This window comes from Esox lucius, chromosome 9, assembly GCF_011004845.1.
Source record: "Esox lucius isolate fEsoLuc1 chromosome 9, fEsoLuc1.pri, whole genome shotgun sequence".
NCBI classification, from domain to species: domain Eukaryota; kingdom Metazoa; phylum Chordata; class Actinopteri; order Esociformes; family Esocidae; genus Esox; species Esox lucius.
This window is the reverse complement of record NC_047577.1, coordinates 23967278-23988967: the sequence shown is the minus strand read 5'-3', so window position 1 is coordinate 23988967 and position 21690 is coordinate 23967278. Positions and strand designations below refer to the sequence as shown.

The following is a 21690-nucleotide window of genomic DNA, read 5'->3' as shown; positions in this document are numbered from 1 at the left end:
ATTCTTTGGGGAAGCTTTTCTGCAAAGGGGACAGGACGACTGCACTGTATTGAGGGGAGGATGGATGGGGCCATGTATCACGAGATCTTGGCCAACAACCTCCTTCCCTCAGTATGAGCATTGAAGATGGGTCGTGGCTGGGTCTTCCAGCATGACAACGACCCGAAACACACAGCCAGGGCAACTAAGGAGTGGCTCCGTAAGAAGCATCTCAAGGTCCTGGAGTGGCCTAGCCAGTCTCCAGACCTGAACCCAATAGAAAATCTTTGGAGGGAGCTGAAAGTCCATATTGCCCAGCGACAGCCCTGAAACCTGAAGGATGTGGAGAAGGTCTGTATGGAGGAGTGGGCCAAAATCCCTGCTGCAGTGTGTGCAAACCTGGTCGAGAACTAACATATGATCTCTGTAATTGCAAACAAAGGTTTCTGTACCAAATATTAAGTTCTGCTTTTCTGATGTATCAAATACTTATGTCATGCAATAAAATGCAATTACTTAAAAATTATACAATGTGATTTTCTGGATTTTCTTTTCAGAATACCTATGATAAAAAATTGCAGACTTCTACATGCTTTGTAAGTAGGAAAACCTGCAAAATCGGCAGTGTATCAAATACTTGTTCTCCCCACTGTATGTATTATTGTTATGGTTTATTTGCATGTTTAATGTTGTAAGTTAACCTTGTGTTGATGTATTAGAAGCAGGAAATATGGGCAAGCGTAAGGATCTGAGCGAATTTGAGAAGGGACTAATTGTGATGGCTAAACGACTGGGTCAGAACATCTCCGAAATTGCAGCTCATGTGGGGTGCAGTGGTCAGTACCTATCAAAAGTGGTCCAAGGAAGGAAAAGCGGTGAAACAGCGACAGGGTCATGGGCGTCCAAGGCTCATTAATGCACGTGGGGAGTGAAGGCTGGCACATGTGCGCCGATCCAATAAAGGTGCTAATGTAGCTAAAATTCCTGAAAAAGTGAATACTGGTGCTGATGGAAAGGTCTGGTGGAATCCATGCCTCAACCTGTCAGGGCTGTTTTGGCAGCAAAAGGGGGACCTACACAATATTAGGCAGGTGGTCACAATTTTATGGCTGATCGGTGTAGAATATACATACAAATGAAATTCATTTTAAACATGATCAACTTACAAAGCACTGTGTTGGCACATTATTGGAATAATACATTTATTGGACTATTATTGCTGGTATATTTTGAAATACCCAAGATACACTGCTCAAAAAAGTTAAGGGAACACTTAAATCACACATTGGGTCTTGATGAACAAAACGGATTAAAGATCAACATCTTTACTGTACATTGTGTAATTCATTGAGAACAAAATAACGTAACAATGTTAAATGGAAACCAAAATCACCAACCGATTGAGAGCTGGATTAAAACTCACACCAAAAATTAAAGTAAACAATTGAAATCACAGGCTATTGTACCTTGAGTGAATTTCATCATGGCAACTCATAATGTGACTCAATAGTATGTATGGCCCTCAGATGCCTGTATGCACTCCTGACAAAGTTTGGGCATGCTCCTGAAAAGACGGCGGATGCTGTCCTGGGGGATCTCCTCCCAGACCTGGATCAGGGCATCAGTGAGCTCCTGGACAGTCTGTGGTGCTACTTGGCAGCATCAGATGCACCGATACATAATGTCCCAGAGAATCTCAATTGGATTCAAGTCTGGGGAACGTGAAGGTCAGTCAATGGCCTCAATGCCTTCATCATCCAGGGAAATGCCTACACACTCTGGCCACATGAGGCTGGGCATTGTCTTGCACCAGGAGAAACCTAGCATCATTGTCTTGCCCATTGCATCAGTGTGCAGGTCTAACGATGGGTCTGAGGATTTCATCATTGACTCACATTCAATGATGACTCACAATGGCTAATGCTTCCTAAATGGACAGATTGATAATCCTGAAGTTTAATTGACTTGGTGTTATACTGTCATGATTGTGTTCCCTTAATTCTTTTGAGCAGTTTATAATTATTATAATAAAGGGTCTGTGGTATGTGGACAATATACAGTACATTCTTAGGCCCCATCACAGAGAGCCATGGTACTTACCCATGGTATATTGGCAACATACCATGCTTATTACAATTAAAAAAAAATGTTACCAAAGTCATACTCGTAACATAGGTTAATCAGCAGTCCAAATTCAAACCACCTGGTTTTTATAGGGTCCTTTTTAGGTTTTTTCTGTACTACTACAATAAATAAATAACTAGATGACATCTACAGTTAATGTTTTGAGTTTATGTTTCAAATATAGTTTTCTATAAAAGGTACCTGAGATATTCCCCATTACAACTACTTCACCGGACTGCATTTACTTATAGTCTCCTCATACTCGTTTAGAGACATGCAGTACTATCGCCACACTCTAAACAACTGGACTTGCTAATACTATTGCGCTCTCGTTAGGTAAGAGAAAGGGCAGAGGAGACAAGTCGTGTTATTACAAAAAATCAGAGCAATTACAGATGTAGAGTGTGTTGTGATGCCATGGTATATGAGATGTATACCACCTAATTTATTATTTGTGTACAGTTAATTTGTAAATCTCCTGTGGAATAAATTCAGCTATTTTCTCTGTAATAATGACTACTGTACTTAATAAAAGACCTTGTACTGAAAGTTTTGAAGACCTCTTTTCTTCTACAGATTTTTATTACCAGTGTAAATACAATCTAAGAATTAACTTGAGTATAACATGAAATTGGCTACAGTCACAAGCAAAATAATATTTTAGACAGAATCATACAAAATAAATAAGTGCTATTATCCATCAGAATCAACCATATCTCCATCTCCATCCATTCTTTGTAGTGCTTAGATTTGTTTTGTAAACATCTGATTTTGTGTGAAGAAAAACGATCGTTAAACATTTTCCAGTAGACTCAACAGCATTGTTGAAAAAAAAGACATCTTAAAAGGATTCTGATTAGCAGGTCACAGCACAAAACAAAAATGTAAACTAAATATACAGTAAATGGTGAAATTCTGGATTGTCACCCTATTTTTGTCTTAGGTAACCAAATGTTGGTGTTTAGAGCCAAAAACCTTAACCTTAGCCTCAGTTCCAATATGATCAGTCAATTTCATTAAGTATACTGTATACCCAGTTGACTGGGGACAACCAAGACCCCATAATACAACCTCCTTCCTGGGATGTCCTAACGACTCATGTGTCACATGTCACTATCTCAACTCACAAGGGGCTTATTAGACATTTCTGTTGAACGTTGAAGGTTTTCAATAACCTTTTACAGAACTATCAGCCTTATGTCCACTGACAGACATGATCTCTCGCAATGGTCCGAAACAATGGTTGGTGTACTTTTCAGATGTACCAGCCTCCTAGAGTGAGAGAGAGAGAAAAGCCAGGTAACTGTTAAAGATTGTTGTCAAAAAAAGGAAGTCGTCAGTACAGCCTTAATTATGTGAAATAATGTAATTCGCTAAAATAAAAAAAAGAAGCTAACCTGGCACATTCGGGGCAGCATTGACCCAAGGTAGTTGAAGCCCATTGGCTCCTGGCTATACCATATGCTGTCACTGGTAATGACCATCTTTTTAGGATGGAGGAAAAAGGCAGTGGCATCTCTTGGGATCTTGCTCAGATACTTCTCCAAGGAGGCAACGGGACAGAGGTGACTTCCAGGATTCTCCAGCATGATTCCACGACGATTTTGCCCATCTGCAGCATTGTAAAATTTTCCATCTTCTTTGGAAATCATTTTTGCATATTTGGTTCCATTTTCATCATGCTTTATTACAAACGACTGTGGCGTTAGCTGCCTATTGCCCTCTTTTCCTCTGCGGCCAAAGTGTAACTGGATATCGAACCACACTTTGTTCACTAATCCCTTAGGTGTGTATGGGCTTAGCACAACAGAGTTGATAAGTATCTCAAGGTCCTGTGCTTTAATCACCTTAGGATGTGTAGTTTTTTCTCTGCCTTCTCGTCTGATTTTCTTTAGTACCCCAATAAAAACCTTATTGGAGGAGCTAAATTCACTGTCCTTCATCAAGCACCAGGCTCTGCTAAAGGGACGGAGGTTAATGAATCGATTTAAACCTGCCCGGAGTCCAATATAACTTGGGATGCAGTACTCCCCACCTTTACCCCTTCGAACAGAGCAGTAAAAATCTCGCAAGAGGGCATTCATTTCATGTTTCTCAATGGTTGAGAAATCTACCAGGACCCGTTTCTCTGCCAGCCAGTCCTTGAAGCAGTTTATAGCCCACAATGTTTGTTTGTTGGTCGCCTGTACAATACTGCTCTTTTCCAGTTGATCTAATTCTTTGGCGTCAACTTCTGCATGTCTTGACACTGAGGGAATATCTGTATCAGAATCCATATCCAAGTTCTGCCAATCTTCTATAAACAGATCAAATAAGTAACACGTTACTACAGTAAGTCGCTCTGGATTATTATCTGCTAAATGACTGAACATACAGCTCTGGAAAAAATAATGAGACCACTGCACCTTTTTCTTTCCTTTCCAAAAAAGCTGGAAAGGAAGGTTTTGAGTGAGGAACAGAAGAGTTAAAATTAAAAGACCACTCCAAATTGAACGCTTCTGTTCCTCACTCAAAACTTTCCTTTTCAACTTTTTTGGAAAGGAAAGAAGAAGGTTAAGTGGTTTGTAAATTTTTTCCAGAGCTGTATATTTAGATGTATCAAAGCAGTTATTCCACATTAAATCAATCACCATTGTTTTTTTCCAGTTGATCTAATACTTCGGTATCAACTTCTGCGTGTCTCGACATGACAGGCCTTTCCGAATCCATTTCCAAGGTCAGCCACTCTTCTGATGGAATAAATGAAATATGTATTTATGTTATGTTCACAAATCCATCTATAAGCCATTACTATGAGTATTACAATCTTATAGTATTTTAATAATTCCCACATAACCAAATACGCTAATCCAAGATACTCCACATGTGAAAAAAGGAAAAACAACAGGAAGAACAACCAAGAAAGTGGGAAGAGCTAAGCATCAGCAAGCAAAAATCCTTACAGCCCATTTAGTCTTTTAGCATATTAATGTAATTTGCCTGTGGAGTTCTTCAAAATATCAAGAGCATTTGAAACTTTGTGAAAACAATGTCTACAACATTGTTTAATGAAATTGGGCCAAGTTTTAGCCAGCTCTATCTTCTCTTACTAAAGTCAATGAATTGGTGACAAAGCATTATAAAACTTCTTCAAATCAAATAACCTCAATTTATCAAAATAGCAATATATTTTTATCTTGACAAAATTCTGTTCTATAATTGCAGCCCGTACAGCTCCCAATTTGCCTACTAATCAATGGTCAGCTAAATGTGACCTGATTTTGGAATATACCCTCTTTCATCACCTCTTTTCATCACCCCCAAAATCTTTACTGTACATTGTGTAATTTGTTGAGAACAAAATAATATAAAAGTCAATGGAAACTAAAATCACCAACCAATTGAGGGCTTCACCAACCGAAGGTCAAAGTAAACAATTAAAATCAGAAGCTGTTCCAAGTTGTGTGAATTTCATCACGGCAACTCATAATGTGACTCAGTAGTGTATATGGCCCCCATGTGCCTGTATGCACTCCCGACAACTTCTGGGCATGCCCCTGATAAGACGGCGGATGGTATCTTGGGGGATCTCCTCCCAGACCTGGATCAGGGCATCAGTGAGCTCCTGGACACTACTGTGGCGCTACTTGGTGGCATCGGATGCACATCCAAGAAGGCCTCAATGGAATTCAGGTCTGGGGAACGTGAGGGCCAGTCAATGGCATCAATGCCTACACACTCAAGGAACTGCCTACACACTCTGGCCACATGAGGCCGGTCATTATCTTGCACCAGGAGGAACCCAGGGCCCACTGCACCAGAGTGCTGACGATGGGACTAAGGATTTCATCCCAGCACCTAACAGCAGTCAGTGTACTGACTGTCTAGCAAGTGGAGGCAGGGGCACTGACAGGGATTTTGAGCCCCCTGAAAATATATAACATCGGGCCCCACCCAGATGCCCACAGGGTGCAGGGCATGATGCATACAGAGCCAAAGCACCTTTAGAGGTGTGCGATTGTTTAATATTGGGTGTGCATAGGGAATAGTATCACTACAATACATACTAAATATTGGGTGTTGTCCAATTATTTTTATCATAATTTCTGACATTTTACTACAATGGTAGGAGACTATGGTATGGAATGCCTTTTCACTGTATATCATTCTTATTTGGTTACTGTCACTTTAAGTGAAGTGGTGATTGGACTTAACAGCTGTGTGATCTGCTGTAACTAAGTGGCAGAGAAACAGTTAAAAAAAATGCGTAACTACGTGGAGTCCTCTGGAAGTATTTTCTTTATATTCGCATGCATGAGTCAAGGAACTGTTGCCAGCAAGCTACCACCAAAGCCAAAGTCACCGCCACCTCTAAAAAAATAAATATTATCATCTATATAATTATCTACCCCCTCCTTGAACTGCCACCTTAACGTGGTGGAGGGGTTTGAGTACCTGAGTGACCCTAGGAGCTATGTTGTCTGGGGCTATATGCCCCTGGTAGGGTCTCCCAAAGCAAACAGGTCCTAGGCGACAGGACAGACTAAGAGCGGTTCAAAACCCCCTTAATGATGAAAAACATTTTGTGTTCTGTGACGTCGCCCGGTATGGCGCAGCCGGGGCCCCACCCTGGAGCCAGGCCCGGGGTTGGGGCTCGTTCGCGAGCGCCTGGTGGCCGGGCCAAGCCCGAACGAGCAACATGGGGCCGCCTTCCCGTGGGCTCACCACCCATGGGAGGGACCATAAGGGGCCGGTGCGGAGAGGATCGGGCGGCAGTTGACAACCCGATCCCTGGACACGGAAACTAGCTCTAGGGACGTGGAACGTCACCTCGATGGCGGGGAAGGAGCCTGAGATTGTGCATGAGGTTGAGAGGTTCCGACTAGAGGTAGTCGGGATCACCTCTACGCACAGCTTGGGCTCTGGAACCACACTCCTTGAGAGAGGATGGACTCTTCACCACTCTGGAGTTGCCCATGGTGAGAGGCGGCGGGCTGGTGTGGGTTTGCTTATAGCTTCCCAGCTCTGCCGCCATGTGTTGTAGTTTACCCCGGTGAACGAGAGGGTCGTTTCCCTGCGCCTACGGGTCGGGGATAGGTCTCTCACTGTTGTTTGTGCCTACGGGCCAAACGGCAGTGCAGAGTACCCGACCTTCTTGGAGTCTCTGGGAGGAGTGCTGGAAAGTGCTCCGACTGGGGACTCCATCGTTCTACTGGGGGACTTCAACGCCCACGTGGGCAACGACAGTGACACCTGGAGGGGCGTGATTGGGAGGAACGGCCCCCCTGAACTGAACCCGAGCGGTGTTCAGTTATTGGACTTCTGTGCTAGTCACAGTTTGTCCATAACGAACACCATGTTCAAGCATAAGGGTGTCCATCAGTGAACGTGGCACCAGGACACCCTAGCCCGCAGGTCGATGATTGACTTTGTTGTTGTTTCATCTGACCTGCGGCCGTATGTCTTGGACACTCGGGTGAAGAGAGGTGCAGAGCTGTCAACTGATCACCACCTGGTGGTGAGTTGGATTCAATGGCGGGGGTGGAAGCTGGACAGACTCGGCAGGCCCAAGCGTACTGTAAGGGTCTGCTGGGAACGTCTGGCCGAGTCTCCTGTCAGAGAGATCTTTAACTCCCACCTCCGGCAGAGCTTCGACTGGATCCCGAGGGAGGCTGGAGATATTGAGTCCGAGTGGACCATATTCTCCACCGCCATTGTCGAAGCGGCCGCTCAGAGCTGTGGCCGTAAGGTCTCCGGTGCCTGTCGAGGCGGCAATCCCTGAACCCCGGTAGTGGACACCGGAAGTAAGGGATACTGTCAAGCTGAAGGAGGAGTCCTATCAGGCCTGGTTGGCTTGTGGGACTCCTGAGGCAGCTGAAGCTACATCTGTTGGACCTGGCAACAGGCAGGGGCAGGGACAACTGATTTAGGATCAATAGCTTGCTAAAGGTTTGCCTGCATTGATTAAAATTTGATTAAATATCTGCAAAAAGAGGAACGAAATCTCAACACACTGAATTTTCTGTGAAGATATTAAGTATGAGGTTACGGGTGCAAAAGTAGCTGATGTCACTATGGACTAAGCTAATAGGTAAATTCCACCACTCATGGAATACACCCACCTTCCGTTTTGAAAAATCGCATAACATAATTTCGCCCTTTCTTTTCTGTTTTAGGAAACAAGATTTTTCTTGAATATGCGGAGACATCCTTGATGCTCCACCAGCACTCCTCACTTGCAGTTCACTGCCAGCAAGTACCATTGGAGCCTGGTTGGTAGACAGGACTGAACCATTTCAGGTGGAGGTAGGGGGCTATCTGGATGTTTACTTTTTGCCATAAACAAGAAAACAGGATAGGTGGATAGGTTAATAATTTAATGTTTTAATAATGTTTTTTTTTTTTTTTACCTAATGTTCTGATAATATTTTAGGGCCCCTGTCAATCACAGGCCCTTAGATTTGTCCTAACCCCCTCCCCCCCATACGGCACCCCTGCATAGAGGTCTGTGCGACCCTCCAAGGATCTGCCTCCCCAGACCATCACTGACCCACCGCCAAACCGATCATGCTGAATGGTTCAGGCAGCATAACGTTCACAACGGCATCTCCAGACAAGTCTGTCACAAGTGCTCAGTGTGAACCTGCTCTCATCTGTGAAGAGAACAGGGCACCAATGGCGGACCTGCCAATTCTGGTGTTCTCTGGTGAATGCTAATCGAGCTGCACGGTACTGGGCTGTGAGCACAGGTCCCACTAGAGGTCATTGGGCCCTCATGGAGTCTGTTTGTGACAATTTGGTCAGAAAAATGAACACCAGTAGCCACCTGGAGGTCCTTTTGTACGGCTCTGCCAGTGCTCCTCCTCGCATGAAAGAGCAGATACTGGACCTGCTGCTGGGTTAATCCCCTTCTACGGCCATGTCCAGCTCTCCTTGTGTAACGGCCTGTCTGGTGGTATCCCCTCCATGCTCTTGGAGGGGGTGCTGGGAGACAAAGCAAACCTTCTTGTGATGGCAAGTATGGACGTGCCATCCTGGAGGAGCTGGGCTACCTGTGCAACCTGAATGGGCTGCAGGTAATGCCTCATGCTACCAGTAGTGACAAGGACACTACCAAAACGCAACACTACAGACAAATCAGTCAGTAAGGATAAGGAGAGAGGATTGTCTGTGACCACCACTTGCAAAACCATTCCCTTTTTGGGGGTTGTCTTGCTGTTGCCTCTCCAGTGCACCTGTTATCACTTTCATTTGCACCAAAACAGGTGACATTGATTCACAATCGCTTATGCTTCCTAACAGGACAGATTGATATCCGTAAAGTGTATTTGACTTGGTGTTATACTGTGATGATTACGTGTTCCCTTACTTTTTTTTTTGCAGTGTACTATGTAATTTTGCATTTGAAATCACCACATTAAAACAATACCAACATGGTGATTTCAATTGTATGACCTAAGTAAATGTATTTAAATATATCAGCTATACCTGTGATCTTGATTTTCTTATGTTCTTGTGTAGAGGTGTCATCATCTTCAACTTCAATTAAATCTCCATCTGTGTGTTAAATTACAAAGGCTTGAGAACACACCACTGCAAATATGTAATGTTTTGTGATGACAGGTAATCATTTTACTCAACATAAAAGAGACTGTCAAAGTAACTGGCTCTTTAATTTACCCATCCAATTCTTTCTTTTTAGCCTTTGCATTTCTTGGTCCTGAAGTTCAGAATAGTCATATGTTTCATTTATTGCAACAGGGCTTTCCACTGAATGAGTAGTTGGGGAGGCTTTGCTTGCCGGTATTGGAGTGTGTAGTTTTGGCTGTATTGGTCTGGGGATTTTGGGCTGTATTGGTCGGGAGGTTTTTTTATGTATAGGTGTGGGTATTCCGTTCAGGCAAATAGATGTGGGGATTCCTTTCAGGCAGATGTATGTGGGGATTTCATCTAGCTTGGTTTTTCCTGGGTCTGATGCTAAGGGGAGTATGTCTTGTTCAACTGGTGCAGGGCTTCCCACAGGATCTTTTGGTGAAAGGGTACCCGTTGGATAGACTGAGGTGGACAGCTTGCCTGGCTCTATTGGTGAGGAGAGTTTATTCAGTCCGATGGATGTGGGGATTCCGTCGACCACTGTTGGTGCAAGGGTTTCCACTGAATTGATTTTTGTATGGGTTCTCACTACATTGGTCAGAGTGGATGGTTTGCATTGTTCTACTGGAATGGGGATGTTGTTCATGCAGATAGATATAGGGACTCCATCTAGCTTAGTTGGTGCAGGTGTTTCATATGGAACAACTGCTGTAGGAGTTCCCACTGGATTGGTTTGCTTAGGGATTCCCACTGGGTTAGTCGGGGTCGATGGTTTGCCTGAGTCTGTTGGTGTGGGGATTATGTTCAGTCGGATGGAGATGGGGATTCCATCTTGCTTGGATGGGGCAGGGGTTCCTGGTGGAATTACTGTAGTAGGGCTTCCCACCGGATTGGTCGGTGTGTTGGGTTGACCAGTCTCTGTTGGTGTGGGAATGATGTTCAGGCGGATGGATATGGGTATTCGATGCAGCTCTGCTGGTGTAGGGGTTCCCTCCATGTCGGCCTGTGTCCCTTCCGACTCGGGTGATAGTGGGGAGCACTGGCATTCTTTGCCAAGAGTGACTGCATTATAAAGAATGAAAGAGTAATTTAATATTGCAGGTGTGTCTCATTTTCAAGAGAGTCCAAATACAAAAAACAAAGAATTCTTGGTCAAAAGAACATTGTAGCATTTCCTAGAGAAGCCTTTTCACTGGACAGTTACTTATTTGAGTAAATTACAGACAATGGAAGCTAAACTTTTTAAAGGCTGTTAAAATTGATTCTCTTGGCCAAATAGTTCTTCACTCTGAAAGTAGTCTAATGTCAAGATCAACTGCTAAGCATTGCAACCAGCTTACTGTAGTTTAGCTGGAAGATGAGCATTGGGTTCCTAGTCTCTCAAAACAATTTTTTTTACATGGTAAAACTTGTGGCAGACTACACTTAACAATCTTTAAACATTACTACTTACCTGCATAAGCCAGTGTGAACTACTGGCGTTTAAATTTACATTAGAAGTTGGACACGAATGTCCTTTTGTATGTAAATACAGAAGTCAAGATTACATGTTTCCTTTCTTCAAGCCTTTCCCCAAACCGAAAGGCAATAACTTTGTTTTGAGAAACTAAGAAATGTATGACTTTTTATAAAAGGTACATTTCTGTTCAAATATGTTTTTATATCATCTCAATCAAATAACAAGTAAGTAGTTGGTAGAGGGACTAGGGACTGGTCACAATAGAAGGCCTATCGATAGATATAGTTGTGCTCATACGTTTTGCCTACTGAAACTTTGGCATTGATTTAAAATGCAAAAAAAACATTTTTTATTTGAGGATAGTGATCAAATGAAGCCATTTATTATCACATAGTTGTTTGGCTCCTTTTTAAATCATAATGATAATAGAAATCAACCAAATGGCCCTGATCAAAAATGTACATACCCTTGAATGTTTGGCCTTGTTACAGACGAAAATGGCAATTAAAGGTGAATTTCCCACACCTGTGGCTTTTAAAATAGCAATTAATGTCTGTGTATAAATTGTCAATGAGTTTGTTAGCTCTCACGTGGATGCACTGAGCTGGCTAGATACTGAGCGATGGAGAGCAGAAAATAACTGTAATTTGACCTGCATAACAAGGTAATGGAACTTTATAAAGATGGAAAAGGATATCAAAAGATATCAAGACTTGCAAATGCCAGTCAGAACTGTTCAATCACTTATTAATGCCTGAAGAATTGTTCAGAGACTTTGCATGACCTGGAGGCATTTTCCCAAGAAGAATGGGCAGCTATACCACCTGCAAGAGCAACTATTACAAAAGACTGCACGCTGTCATTGATGCTAAAGGGTGCGATATACAGTATTAAAAACTAAGGGAATGCAGACTATAGAACAGGGGTCAGTTATATTTTTTCCTTTGTTGCCATGTTTTGTTTGATGATTGTGCCATTCTTTTATGACCTACAGTTGAATGTGAATCCCATAAGAAATATCAAGACTCACTCATGTTTTCTTTACAAATGGTACATACACTCACTTAAAGGATTATTAGGAACACCTGTTCAATTTCCCTTTAATGCAATTATCTAATCAACCAATCACATGGCAGTTGCTTCAATGCATTTGGGGGAGTGGTCCTGGTCAAGACAATCTCCTGAACTCCAAACTGAATGTCAGAATGGGAAAGAAAGGTGATTTAAGCAATTTTGAGCGTGGCATGGTTGTTGGTGTCAGACGGGCCGGTCTGAGTATTTCACAATCTGCTCAGTTACTGGGATTTTCACGCACAACCATTTCTAGGGTTTACAAAGAATGGTGTGAAAAGGGAAAAACATCCAGTATGCGCCAGTCCTGTGGGCGAAAATGACTTGTTGATGCTAGAGGTCAGAGGAGAATGGGCCGACTGATTCAAGCTGATAGAAGAACAACTTTGACTGAAATAACCACTCGTTACAACCGAGGTATGCAAAGCATTTGTGAAGCCACAACACGCACAACCTTGAGGCGGATGGGCTACAACAGCAGACGATCCAACCGGGTACCACTCATCTCCACTACAAATAGGAAAAAGAGGCTACAATTGGCACAAGCTCACCAAAATTGGACCGTTGAAGACTGGAAGAATGTTGCCTGGTCTGATGAGTCTCGTTTTCTGTTGAGACATTCAGACGGTAGAGTCAGAATTTGGCGTAAACAGAATGAGAACATGGACCCATCATGCCTTGTTACTACTGTGCAGGCTGGTGGTGGTGGTGTAATGGTGTGAGGGATGTTTTCTTGGCAAACTTTAGGCCCCTTAGGGCCAATTGGGCATTGTTTAAATGCCACGGCCTACCTGAGCATTGTTTCTGACCATGTCCATCCCTTTATGACCACCATGTACCCATCCTCTGATGGCTACTTCCAGCAGGATAATGCACCATGTCACAAAGCTCGAATCATTTCAAATTGGTTTCTTGAACATGACAATGAGTTCACTGTACTGAAATGGCCCCCACAGTCACCAGATCTCAACCCAATAGAGCATCTTTGGGATGTGGTGGAACGGGAGCTTCGTGCCCTGGATGTGCATCCCACAAATCTCCATCAACTGCAAGATGCTATCCTATCAATATGGGCCAACATTTCTAAAGAATGCTTTCAGCGCCTTTTTGAATCAATGCCACGTAGAATTAAGGCAGTTCTGAAGGCGAAAGGGGGTCAAACACAGTATTAGTATGGTGTTCCTAATAATCCTTTAGGTGAGTGTATATTACCAATTATCCAAGGGTATGCAAACTTTTGAGCACAACTATAAGAAATTCATTATTTATAACTATTTTATTAACTTATTTGAACTCCCTCACTCACATTTGGTGGAGACGGCCAATAACCTTGACCCAGATCTTGCCCTTCTCCGTCTTAAAATAATCCCATGACAAACATGCTTGGATTTTTGGCAAAATAAATCGTCCACACAGGAATGGAACCACCCCCAACCACCAACCTCACACGATTTTTGAGATTCCTTTCAAGACAATTAACACCGTAAACCTTGAAAGTATTTGATTTAACTACTTCTTCAAACAGAATTTCAAGATTTGGCATCAGTCTTCTCGATGATTGTTAACCAACATAAATTCTCATACTGTTGTTACTTGGCTGTGTTAAGCAATATCCCAGAGCTGGGCTTGTGTTATGTCTTTACTCTGTACTATAATGTACAAAAGAAATGTGAAATACAGTTACCATTCAGGAGACCTAAATAAATGTTTCTCAGTGTTTCAATAGAGCCAGTTTCTTCTATGACTTTAGGGTGAGGGCAAAAGGATTCCATGTCAATATGTTTTGATCCCCTTCTCCTTTTTCCAAGCAGGAGAAGGGGGACAAATCCCAGAGTTTGTAATTTGTAGAGCTGAAAAACAGAATCAGACATTTAGATTTACAATCATAGCTAATCTTTATTTATTTTGAACATAATTAGATGTGAATGGGGAGCACTTACCAATACTTTAGTGGAGGTCAGTATCTGAGAAATATTATTATACTGGAGGCAATCATTGTCTGTCCATTCATTGTCATACTTCTTAATTTCTTCTAACATCTTGTCCTTTGGATGGCTAATAAAACAACTGTTGCAGGTTTTACTAAACACAGTTGTTTGTGTTTGACACTGTATGCACAGTGAGCCAGACATCTCATACCCCTGAAATCAAAATCTGGACAGAGAAAAGACAAACAATTTATTCATACTATGTAGCTACTACCAAATATGCTTGTTCTCGAGACATTTAGGCTAGTAATTGGGCATGTTTTGCTGGTACGGGTTGTCTAACGTTAAAATTAAACAACAAACTATCTAAAAGATTTGCAGGATATGTGGTAGCTGGGCAGACCACTGAGTCATCCAACCAAACCAGACAAGTAAATAGCCTAGCTCACGAGTCAGAGTGGTGCTATGCCAAAATGTGGACAGCCAGTCCGGCATTGTACAGTGCAGTGCATAAGCATTTGGTCAGAAGTGTTTTTGTTAGTCCTGTCAGAAGATCTAAATAATGAATCGCGATTAATCGCATAATCTTCTGTAGTTAATTGTGAAATTGTAATTTTAGAATGTGTTAATTTGCTTTTCTGTTTAAAAAGCAGTGCATTGTTATACATACTGTGTTTTATTGCAAACTATGGACAGTGCTTGACATGGAATTAAATAAAAGTTGTCCCAGCCTTTACTTTAATATACACACATTGTCATTCCATGACATACCACAATAACTGACTACATCTAAATGTAGCCTTTAACAAAATGGGGCAAGTGGGTCTGAAATCTACTGGCCCGGACTGTATTTTTACTGGCCCATACTGAAATTTTTTAAATAAATGACAACTGAAATATTACAATACTTACAATACAGAAATATTTTATGTAAAAATCATCAGAACATAGATTCATACCACAGTTTTGCATGTGATGTGAGACCTCAGAAATGATACAAGCAATTGCTGTTCACATAGATATAATTCAATGCACTCATTACTTTTTAATAAATGGTTATCAAAATATTACCATAAATACCATTATCGTGAAGACACTTGCTTATTTGATGTGACATAAAAGCTTGATAATTAAATAATTCAGATAATATATTAGTTGGTTGACTGACTTCTTGTGTATCACTGCTAGCAAGCGCTTAACATGACACTTACTATCGACAAGGGTTTCTCTATCCGTATTCACGGACAATGTCACAGACATATGAATGGTTTCTCCCTCTTCACAACATGGTAGGCAGTCGTAATTTGATTTTCAATTTGGCTACACGCTAGGGATGGGTACTTATAGTAGAATACCCAAAATATATTTAGTACTCGAATACTTGTGTGTGTATTCAATTAACCCCCCATGTATTTTTTGGGTTGAAATAGACTTTTAAGTACTTATTGGCCCCGGGCCAGGGGGCCATCCTTTATGTTGAACCACTGCTTTTTAAACAGAAAAGTGTGTATTAAAGGCATAATTTGAAAACACTCTAAAAGCACGACTAATCATGATTAACTACAGAAGATTGTGATTAATCGTGATTCATTATTTTGGTCATTTGACAGAGTTAGTTCTCTGTTTACTCCGGTACATTGGAAGTGAAATGAAACAATATCTGTCAGCTTAAATTTGAGGGTATTTACATCCATAAACTGTAAAACATATTGGAATTACTGCCCTTTTCATTCATATCCCCAAACATCTTAAGGGACCAAAAGTTATTTTGTAACACATTCTTAAATACAATTTTTAGTAGTGGGTTGCAAATCCTTTGCGTTCAATAACTGCATTAAATCTGTGACCCATAGACAACAGACGCTGTACATCTTCTCATGGCCCTGAAAAACACTTTGGGTACTTAGGTGTTTGGGGTCACTGTCCTGCTGCAAGCTCAAGAGTTTTTTCTCCATTATGGGACCATTCTATGTAGAGGTCTTCCTTGGTCTACCATATAATTTACCATTGTTAAGCTACCAACTGCATTTTCAATTTTTAACTACTATTGTAACAATTGCACACCTAATGTATTGGCTATGTGTCTGACAAATGTATTTTTGTTTATCGTCATCACGAAGACCATTTAGATTTGAATTGTCACTTTGGTCTTTTTGTTGTAGGACACAAGCAATCAAATCCAAATGCAAACTCTAGAATCAAAAGTAGACATTCACAGCTCTCTTTCTGCATGCACTATGGATGCAAACATTCACGTGCCTAACAAGACACATCTATTAAGCATTTCTCCAAATATTTCTGGTACCCTTAAATGGGGGAAGAATGTACAAAACGTGCTGTTATTTCGTGCTGTTAATGGTTCCTCCGATATGGATGGAAATACACTCAAAAGAAAGCTGACATTTTGTACTTTATTCCCATTAACTGGAATTTCTAAATTACTTTTAGAAATAAGATATTTAAATTACTTGATTAGAAATACAATTGCTAAAAGAAGTATTCAGACCCCTTCCGTTTTTCCTTTCAATTTTGTTACATTGCAGCCTTATTTTAAAATGTATTAAATATGTTTCCCTCAAATTTATGAAAAATGTCCCCATCATGACAAAGCAAAAAAGTATATATATATTTTTGCAAATGTATAACCCACCTGGTTTATAATTGTTGGCCTTTATATCAATAAATGTTGGGTGAGTGAAGGATCCATGAACTAAATGTTTAAACTATTAAAATATCTGCATGAGTGAAGGAAGATCAGAATCGTACTAATAACCGCTCTGAATGGTGAAGCAATAATGCGCAGATGTGGTATAGGCATTATCAGCATTTAATATGCAGTTCCTGGTGTTCCGATCACATCCGATTACGAGTGACAAACGGATTTGAACAACGGATGACAACGAATATAACGAGATTGGCACAGCGCTAGTATGGGCAAGCCCGAGAGGTTTGGGAAACACTGTGCCTTGCACAAAACAGAATTAGTCCAATATAAACACACACACACACACATATATTACAAAAGGAACAAGAAATGAAACTTTCTTTGTCTTGGGAAGTCAAAACAAGCATAAATAACCAGCCATTTCCTATTTTTGTTTCATCTTCCTGCCAGTTATAAATGTTGTGTGCAGGTACAAACTTCCATTTCCGTGGCAAACGACACAGAACTCTTAAGTTTTTACGTCATGTTCAAGAGCGTTTGTAGCAAATATTTTGTCTGTTGAAAAACGTTTGCAACAGACGCAAAAACGTTTGTTTCGAGTTTCGAATAATTTACACCCTAGGCAGCCTATCTGACCAGCCGAAGACGTGTCAACAATTAGCTCTACACATCATTTTTTTCTGTAGCATAATAATAAAATAAATTAACATTGTTCGTTAGCATACAAACACGGTCTCGTTTAGAACATTGAGTTCCGATAATATACTAACTCTGGTAGGAATATTAATTCAAAAGAACGTTTTACCTAAGACTAGGCGTTACATAGTAGTACACGTACGACCGAACAATATGATGAATATAATAACAGGTAAAGGAGTATGCCGACGCCATTTTCCTGTGACTATAACGTTATTCATGATATAGCACGGCATTGGGTTTAAGTCATTTTTAAAAACTTTTACAACATGTATTACACGCGACATTGCCAATGTTTCTTACCGTCTTAAACTATAAGCTAGTTACTAGCTGAGAGATCTCCGGTGACGTTATCCCTCAATTCTTCCAGCTGAACAGGTTTTTCTAAATGTTTACTGCCTACTCCTGTTTGTGGCAGTATTAAAAAATGACTTCCGGTTTCATTAATTCAAAATAAAAGTATTTTAAAAGCTTTGATACTTCTATGGGGCTTTACGGCGGTTGACCCAGCTTTGATACGTTTAAATAAAGCATTTTTATAGAGGGTCACAAAGTTAAAATAAATCCAGGTAATAGAAATACCAGGAATAAAGCATACACGACTCCCAATGTTACTTGGCCTAAACTATTTCATATAAGTCAATATTTGAGGTGATTAAAACAACTGAAGGCAACTTCATCTGACTCATAAAACCCACTAATCAAGTATTGTTGCTGCATGCTCTTGACATTCAGGCTGGGTGTCAGTAAAGGGCTTAATAAAATACATTTCATTGACTGATTAATCAAAACACTACATGGCCAAAAGTATATGGACACCCCTACTAATTATTAAGTTCTGGTGTTTCAGCCACACTCATTGCTCACCGGGGCATAAAATCCAGCACATATCTGATTAAATCTCCATAGAAAATGTTGTTAGTACAATGGATCATACTGAAGAGCTCAGTGACTTTAAACATGGCACTGTCATAGGATGCCACCTTTGCCACAAGTCAGTTTGTGAAATTTCTGCCATACTAGATATGCCCCGGTCAACTGTAAGTGCTATAATTGTGAAGTGGAAGCATCTAGGAGCAACAACAGCCCAGCCACAAAGTGGTAGACCAGCTGCTTCTAGAAGCAACATCAGTACAAGAACTGTGCATCGGGAGGTTCACTAAATGGGTTTCCATGGCTGAGCTGCTGCATGCAAGCCTCACATCAACATGCACAGAGCAAGCAACAACAGGAGTGGTGTAAAGCACCCCGTTACTGGACTCTGAAGCAGTGGAAAGGTGTTCTCTGGAGTGATGAATCACACTTCACTGTCTGGTAGTGTTATGGACGAATCTGGGTCTGGCAGATGCCATGGGAACGCTACCTACCAGAATGCATAGTTCCTACTGTAAAGTTTGGTGGAGGAGGGATAATGGTCTGGGGCTGTATTTCAGGGTTTGGGCTAGGCCCCTTAGTTCCAGTGAAGGGTCATCTTAATCAGAATCAGCTTTATTCACCAGGTATGTGTACACATATGAGGAATTTGTCTCTGGATTATACAGGCTCATGAGGTGCTTACTCATAAATGCTACTGGATACAAAACCATTTTAGACAATTGGATGCTTCCAACTTTGTGGCAACCGTTTGGGGAAGGCCCTTTCTTGTTTCTTGTCCCTGTTCACAAAGTGGGGTCGATAAAGACGTGGTCTGATGAAGTTGGTGTGGAGGAACTCGAGTGATCTGACCCTGACCTTAACCCCATTGAACACCTTTCTGATAAATTGATTGTGAGCCAGGCCTTCTTCTCCAAAATCAGTCCCTGACCTCACAAATGCTCTGTTGGCTGAATGGGCACAAATTCCCACATTCCAAAATCTTGTGGAAAGCCTTCCCAAATTAGGGGAGGCTGTTATAGCTGCAAGGGAGGGGGGGGGATCCTTATTAATGCTCATGTTTTTGTAATGTGATGTCCAACAAACTCATATAGGTTTGACGGTCGGGTGACCACATATGTTTGGTCATAGAGTGTATTATTTGATCTTTTTCTATTTTATTTTTTGTTATTGGTGTGGGGTTTGTTTATACCAAATAATAACTTTTTGTGATTTAAAAATATTTAATCTAACAAAGAAACAAGGATGAACCAAGTTAAATGTTTCAAAGAGAAACTGCTTGACATAATGACATGTGGTTGGCTTACACTTAAAATGTGTAGCCCAGCGGTTATAATCTGTCATGGGAACAGCCTTGTTGGTTTAGAATACCTTGGTGAAGCCAGGTTACACTTCTACAGTTTGGCTCACAAGCTTGCTGGGAGAGGAGACACCCCATGCCAGACATGTACCATAGAAATATAAACTATTTCTGTCATGGACACACTTCTGCATCACTAGGCATGCATTGGTGAAAGTGAATCCACAAGTATTTATTCTGGTACTGTTGTGATTTGTTGTTTGTTTATTGGGTTATTTCAGTTGATGTCCTAGCCTAGCATGGACTCCAGCAGTTCCAAGTCATGCTGAATTTAACACCTAAAACAACTACACCATGAGGTTTACTGCCCAACCTAAAATATGTGATAGTATTAAATGGCCCCAGCTGTGTCAGACCAACAAACCTAAGAGTGGTTCACAAGTTATATTCATACCCGATTTTCCAGAAATACAAGTATTGTTACTTCTTTATGCATTAATTCAATATCATCCAGAAAGCAACAGTTAATCACAGTCAAACTGCTAAAAACAATTACACTAACAATTGTGCTTGTGCGTTCTTACCTGCTTGCCTATTTCCTTGGCATGTTTTTTTCTTCCTTTAGATTTTTCTTTTCTTATTGGAGTCTTTTGATTTCTATCACACAAAATAAGACATGAACCTATTTCATCCAATTACACACTAGTCAAACAAAACTGATATAGTAAGTATTTTATGCTGAAAAGCGAGACAGCAATGGTATTTAAGGAAAAATAAAACATAAAAGCTATAGTTCAGGCATGTAATATGGGCTAAATGTATTATCAAGGGTCAAACAGCTCTATTTCAAATACCTCAAGCCTGCTGACACCTCATCATATTCAGTGTGACTAGACATGCAATTCTCTTTTGTTTTCACACCTGTGCCTCTTGCCAGGTTTCCTGGTCAGTGAATTAGGTAGAGGCATGAGTTATTCCACCCTTTAAAACAAATCATTTCAAACCAAGTAAGTTAATTTAAAAGTACAATGGAAAGCTGATTGTTGCTTTTATCATTTTTAGAGGTGGAGTGGTGGACTAGCAGATGCCATTGTTCAACCCCACAGATTGTACTATTCTATATACAGTGTCTCCCACTGTAGAAGTCTCCCTTGTTCTAGCAGATTATTTGCCATTGCTGAGCTAACCAATGTTTTGTTTCCTCTTCATAATGTACCAAACAACTGATTAGGTCCTTCTGTTGTCAGATACCAACAACTGACTCATTAGAATGAAGACAAAGACATTGACAGCTCTTTTGTGCGTGCACTAACGAAGCAAACAAACACACATACCTAAAAAATTGATCTGAAGCCAATTGCAAAATACTTAAATGGGGAGATTGTATAAAATGTGCTGTTATTTCAAAATGTTTAATCCAGCAGTGTTAAAATATTTTAATGTAATTATTGAAAATAGTGTCGCTATATACTGACGATAACCATGATATTTAAAAAATGGAATATTGATATCATGTAAATAATACACATATGATAATGTTGTATTCACTAGGCGAAACTGAAGTTGTATTTTTGTTTAAGCATGTGCTTAAACAAGGGGTTTGGGCCTATGCACTGGCATTGACATCAACTTGTTAGCCCCACTAGAACCCTCGGAGAGAACCACAAAGATGCACTGTTTTTGTAGCCTATTCACATGGAAAAAAGGATGTTGTAAGCTTGTAGTATCTAGGACTAGCTTCTGAAAATATGCACTCTTTAATTGTGGTCAAATGGTCAGACTTCCTACTTTGGTTAATCCCCCCTGATGACCCTCCTGATTACTCTATGGGGCTCGTCTGCCACTACAGGAGATGGCTGAAACATATCCTTGGGGAAATTTTGAGGAGCTAAAACCATTGCCAGATCAAATATTTTTTTAAACCACAAATAAACATCTGTGGGTCAATATGTGGTGAGGGCTTCTCCTGTCAATTTCTATTGTGACCCAGTTGTTAATATGGTTGGTTATCACTTTTACTCAA

At 40.9% G+C, this 21690-nt stretch overlaps 1 protein-coding gene across 4 annotated transcripts in view; it reads right to left on the bottom strand.

Moving 5' to 3' along the window:
• The window catches only part of LOC105028765 (apoptosis-stimulating of p53 protein 2), a 66249-nt gene extending 45144 nt beyond the window's left edge, over positions 1-21105 (bottom strand). The window contains exons 1-6 of one of the 4 annotated variants that reach the window (XM_029122556.2): positions 20522-21105; positions 20252-20324; positions 14146-14359; positions 13890-14055; positions 9763-10737; positions 9571-9639 (exon numbers count right to left, since the gene is read on the bottom strand). In XM_029122556.2, the coding sequence (XP_028978389.1) occupies positions 9571-9615 (45 nt within the window). In that variant the 5' untranslated portion in view covers positions 9616-9639; positions 9763-10737; positions 13890-14055; ... (1 more) ...; positions 20252-20324; positions 20522-21105. The other 3 variants (XM_029122555.2, XM_029122558.2, XM_034294341.1) reach the window with 3 other exon arrangements.
• Between the last annotated feature and the right edge of the window lie 585 nt (positions 21106-21690).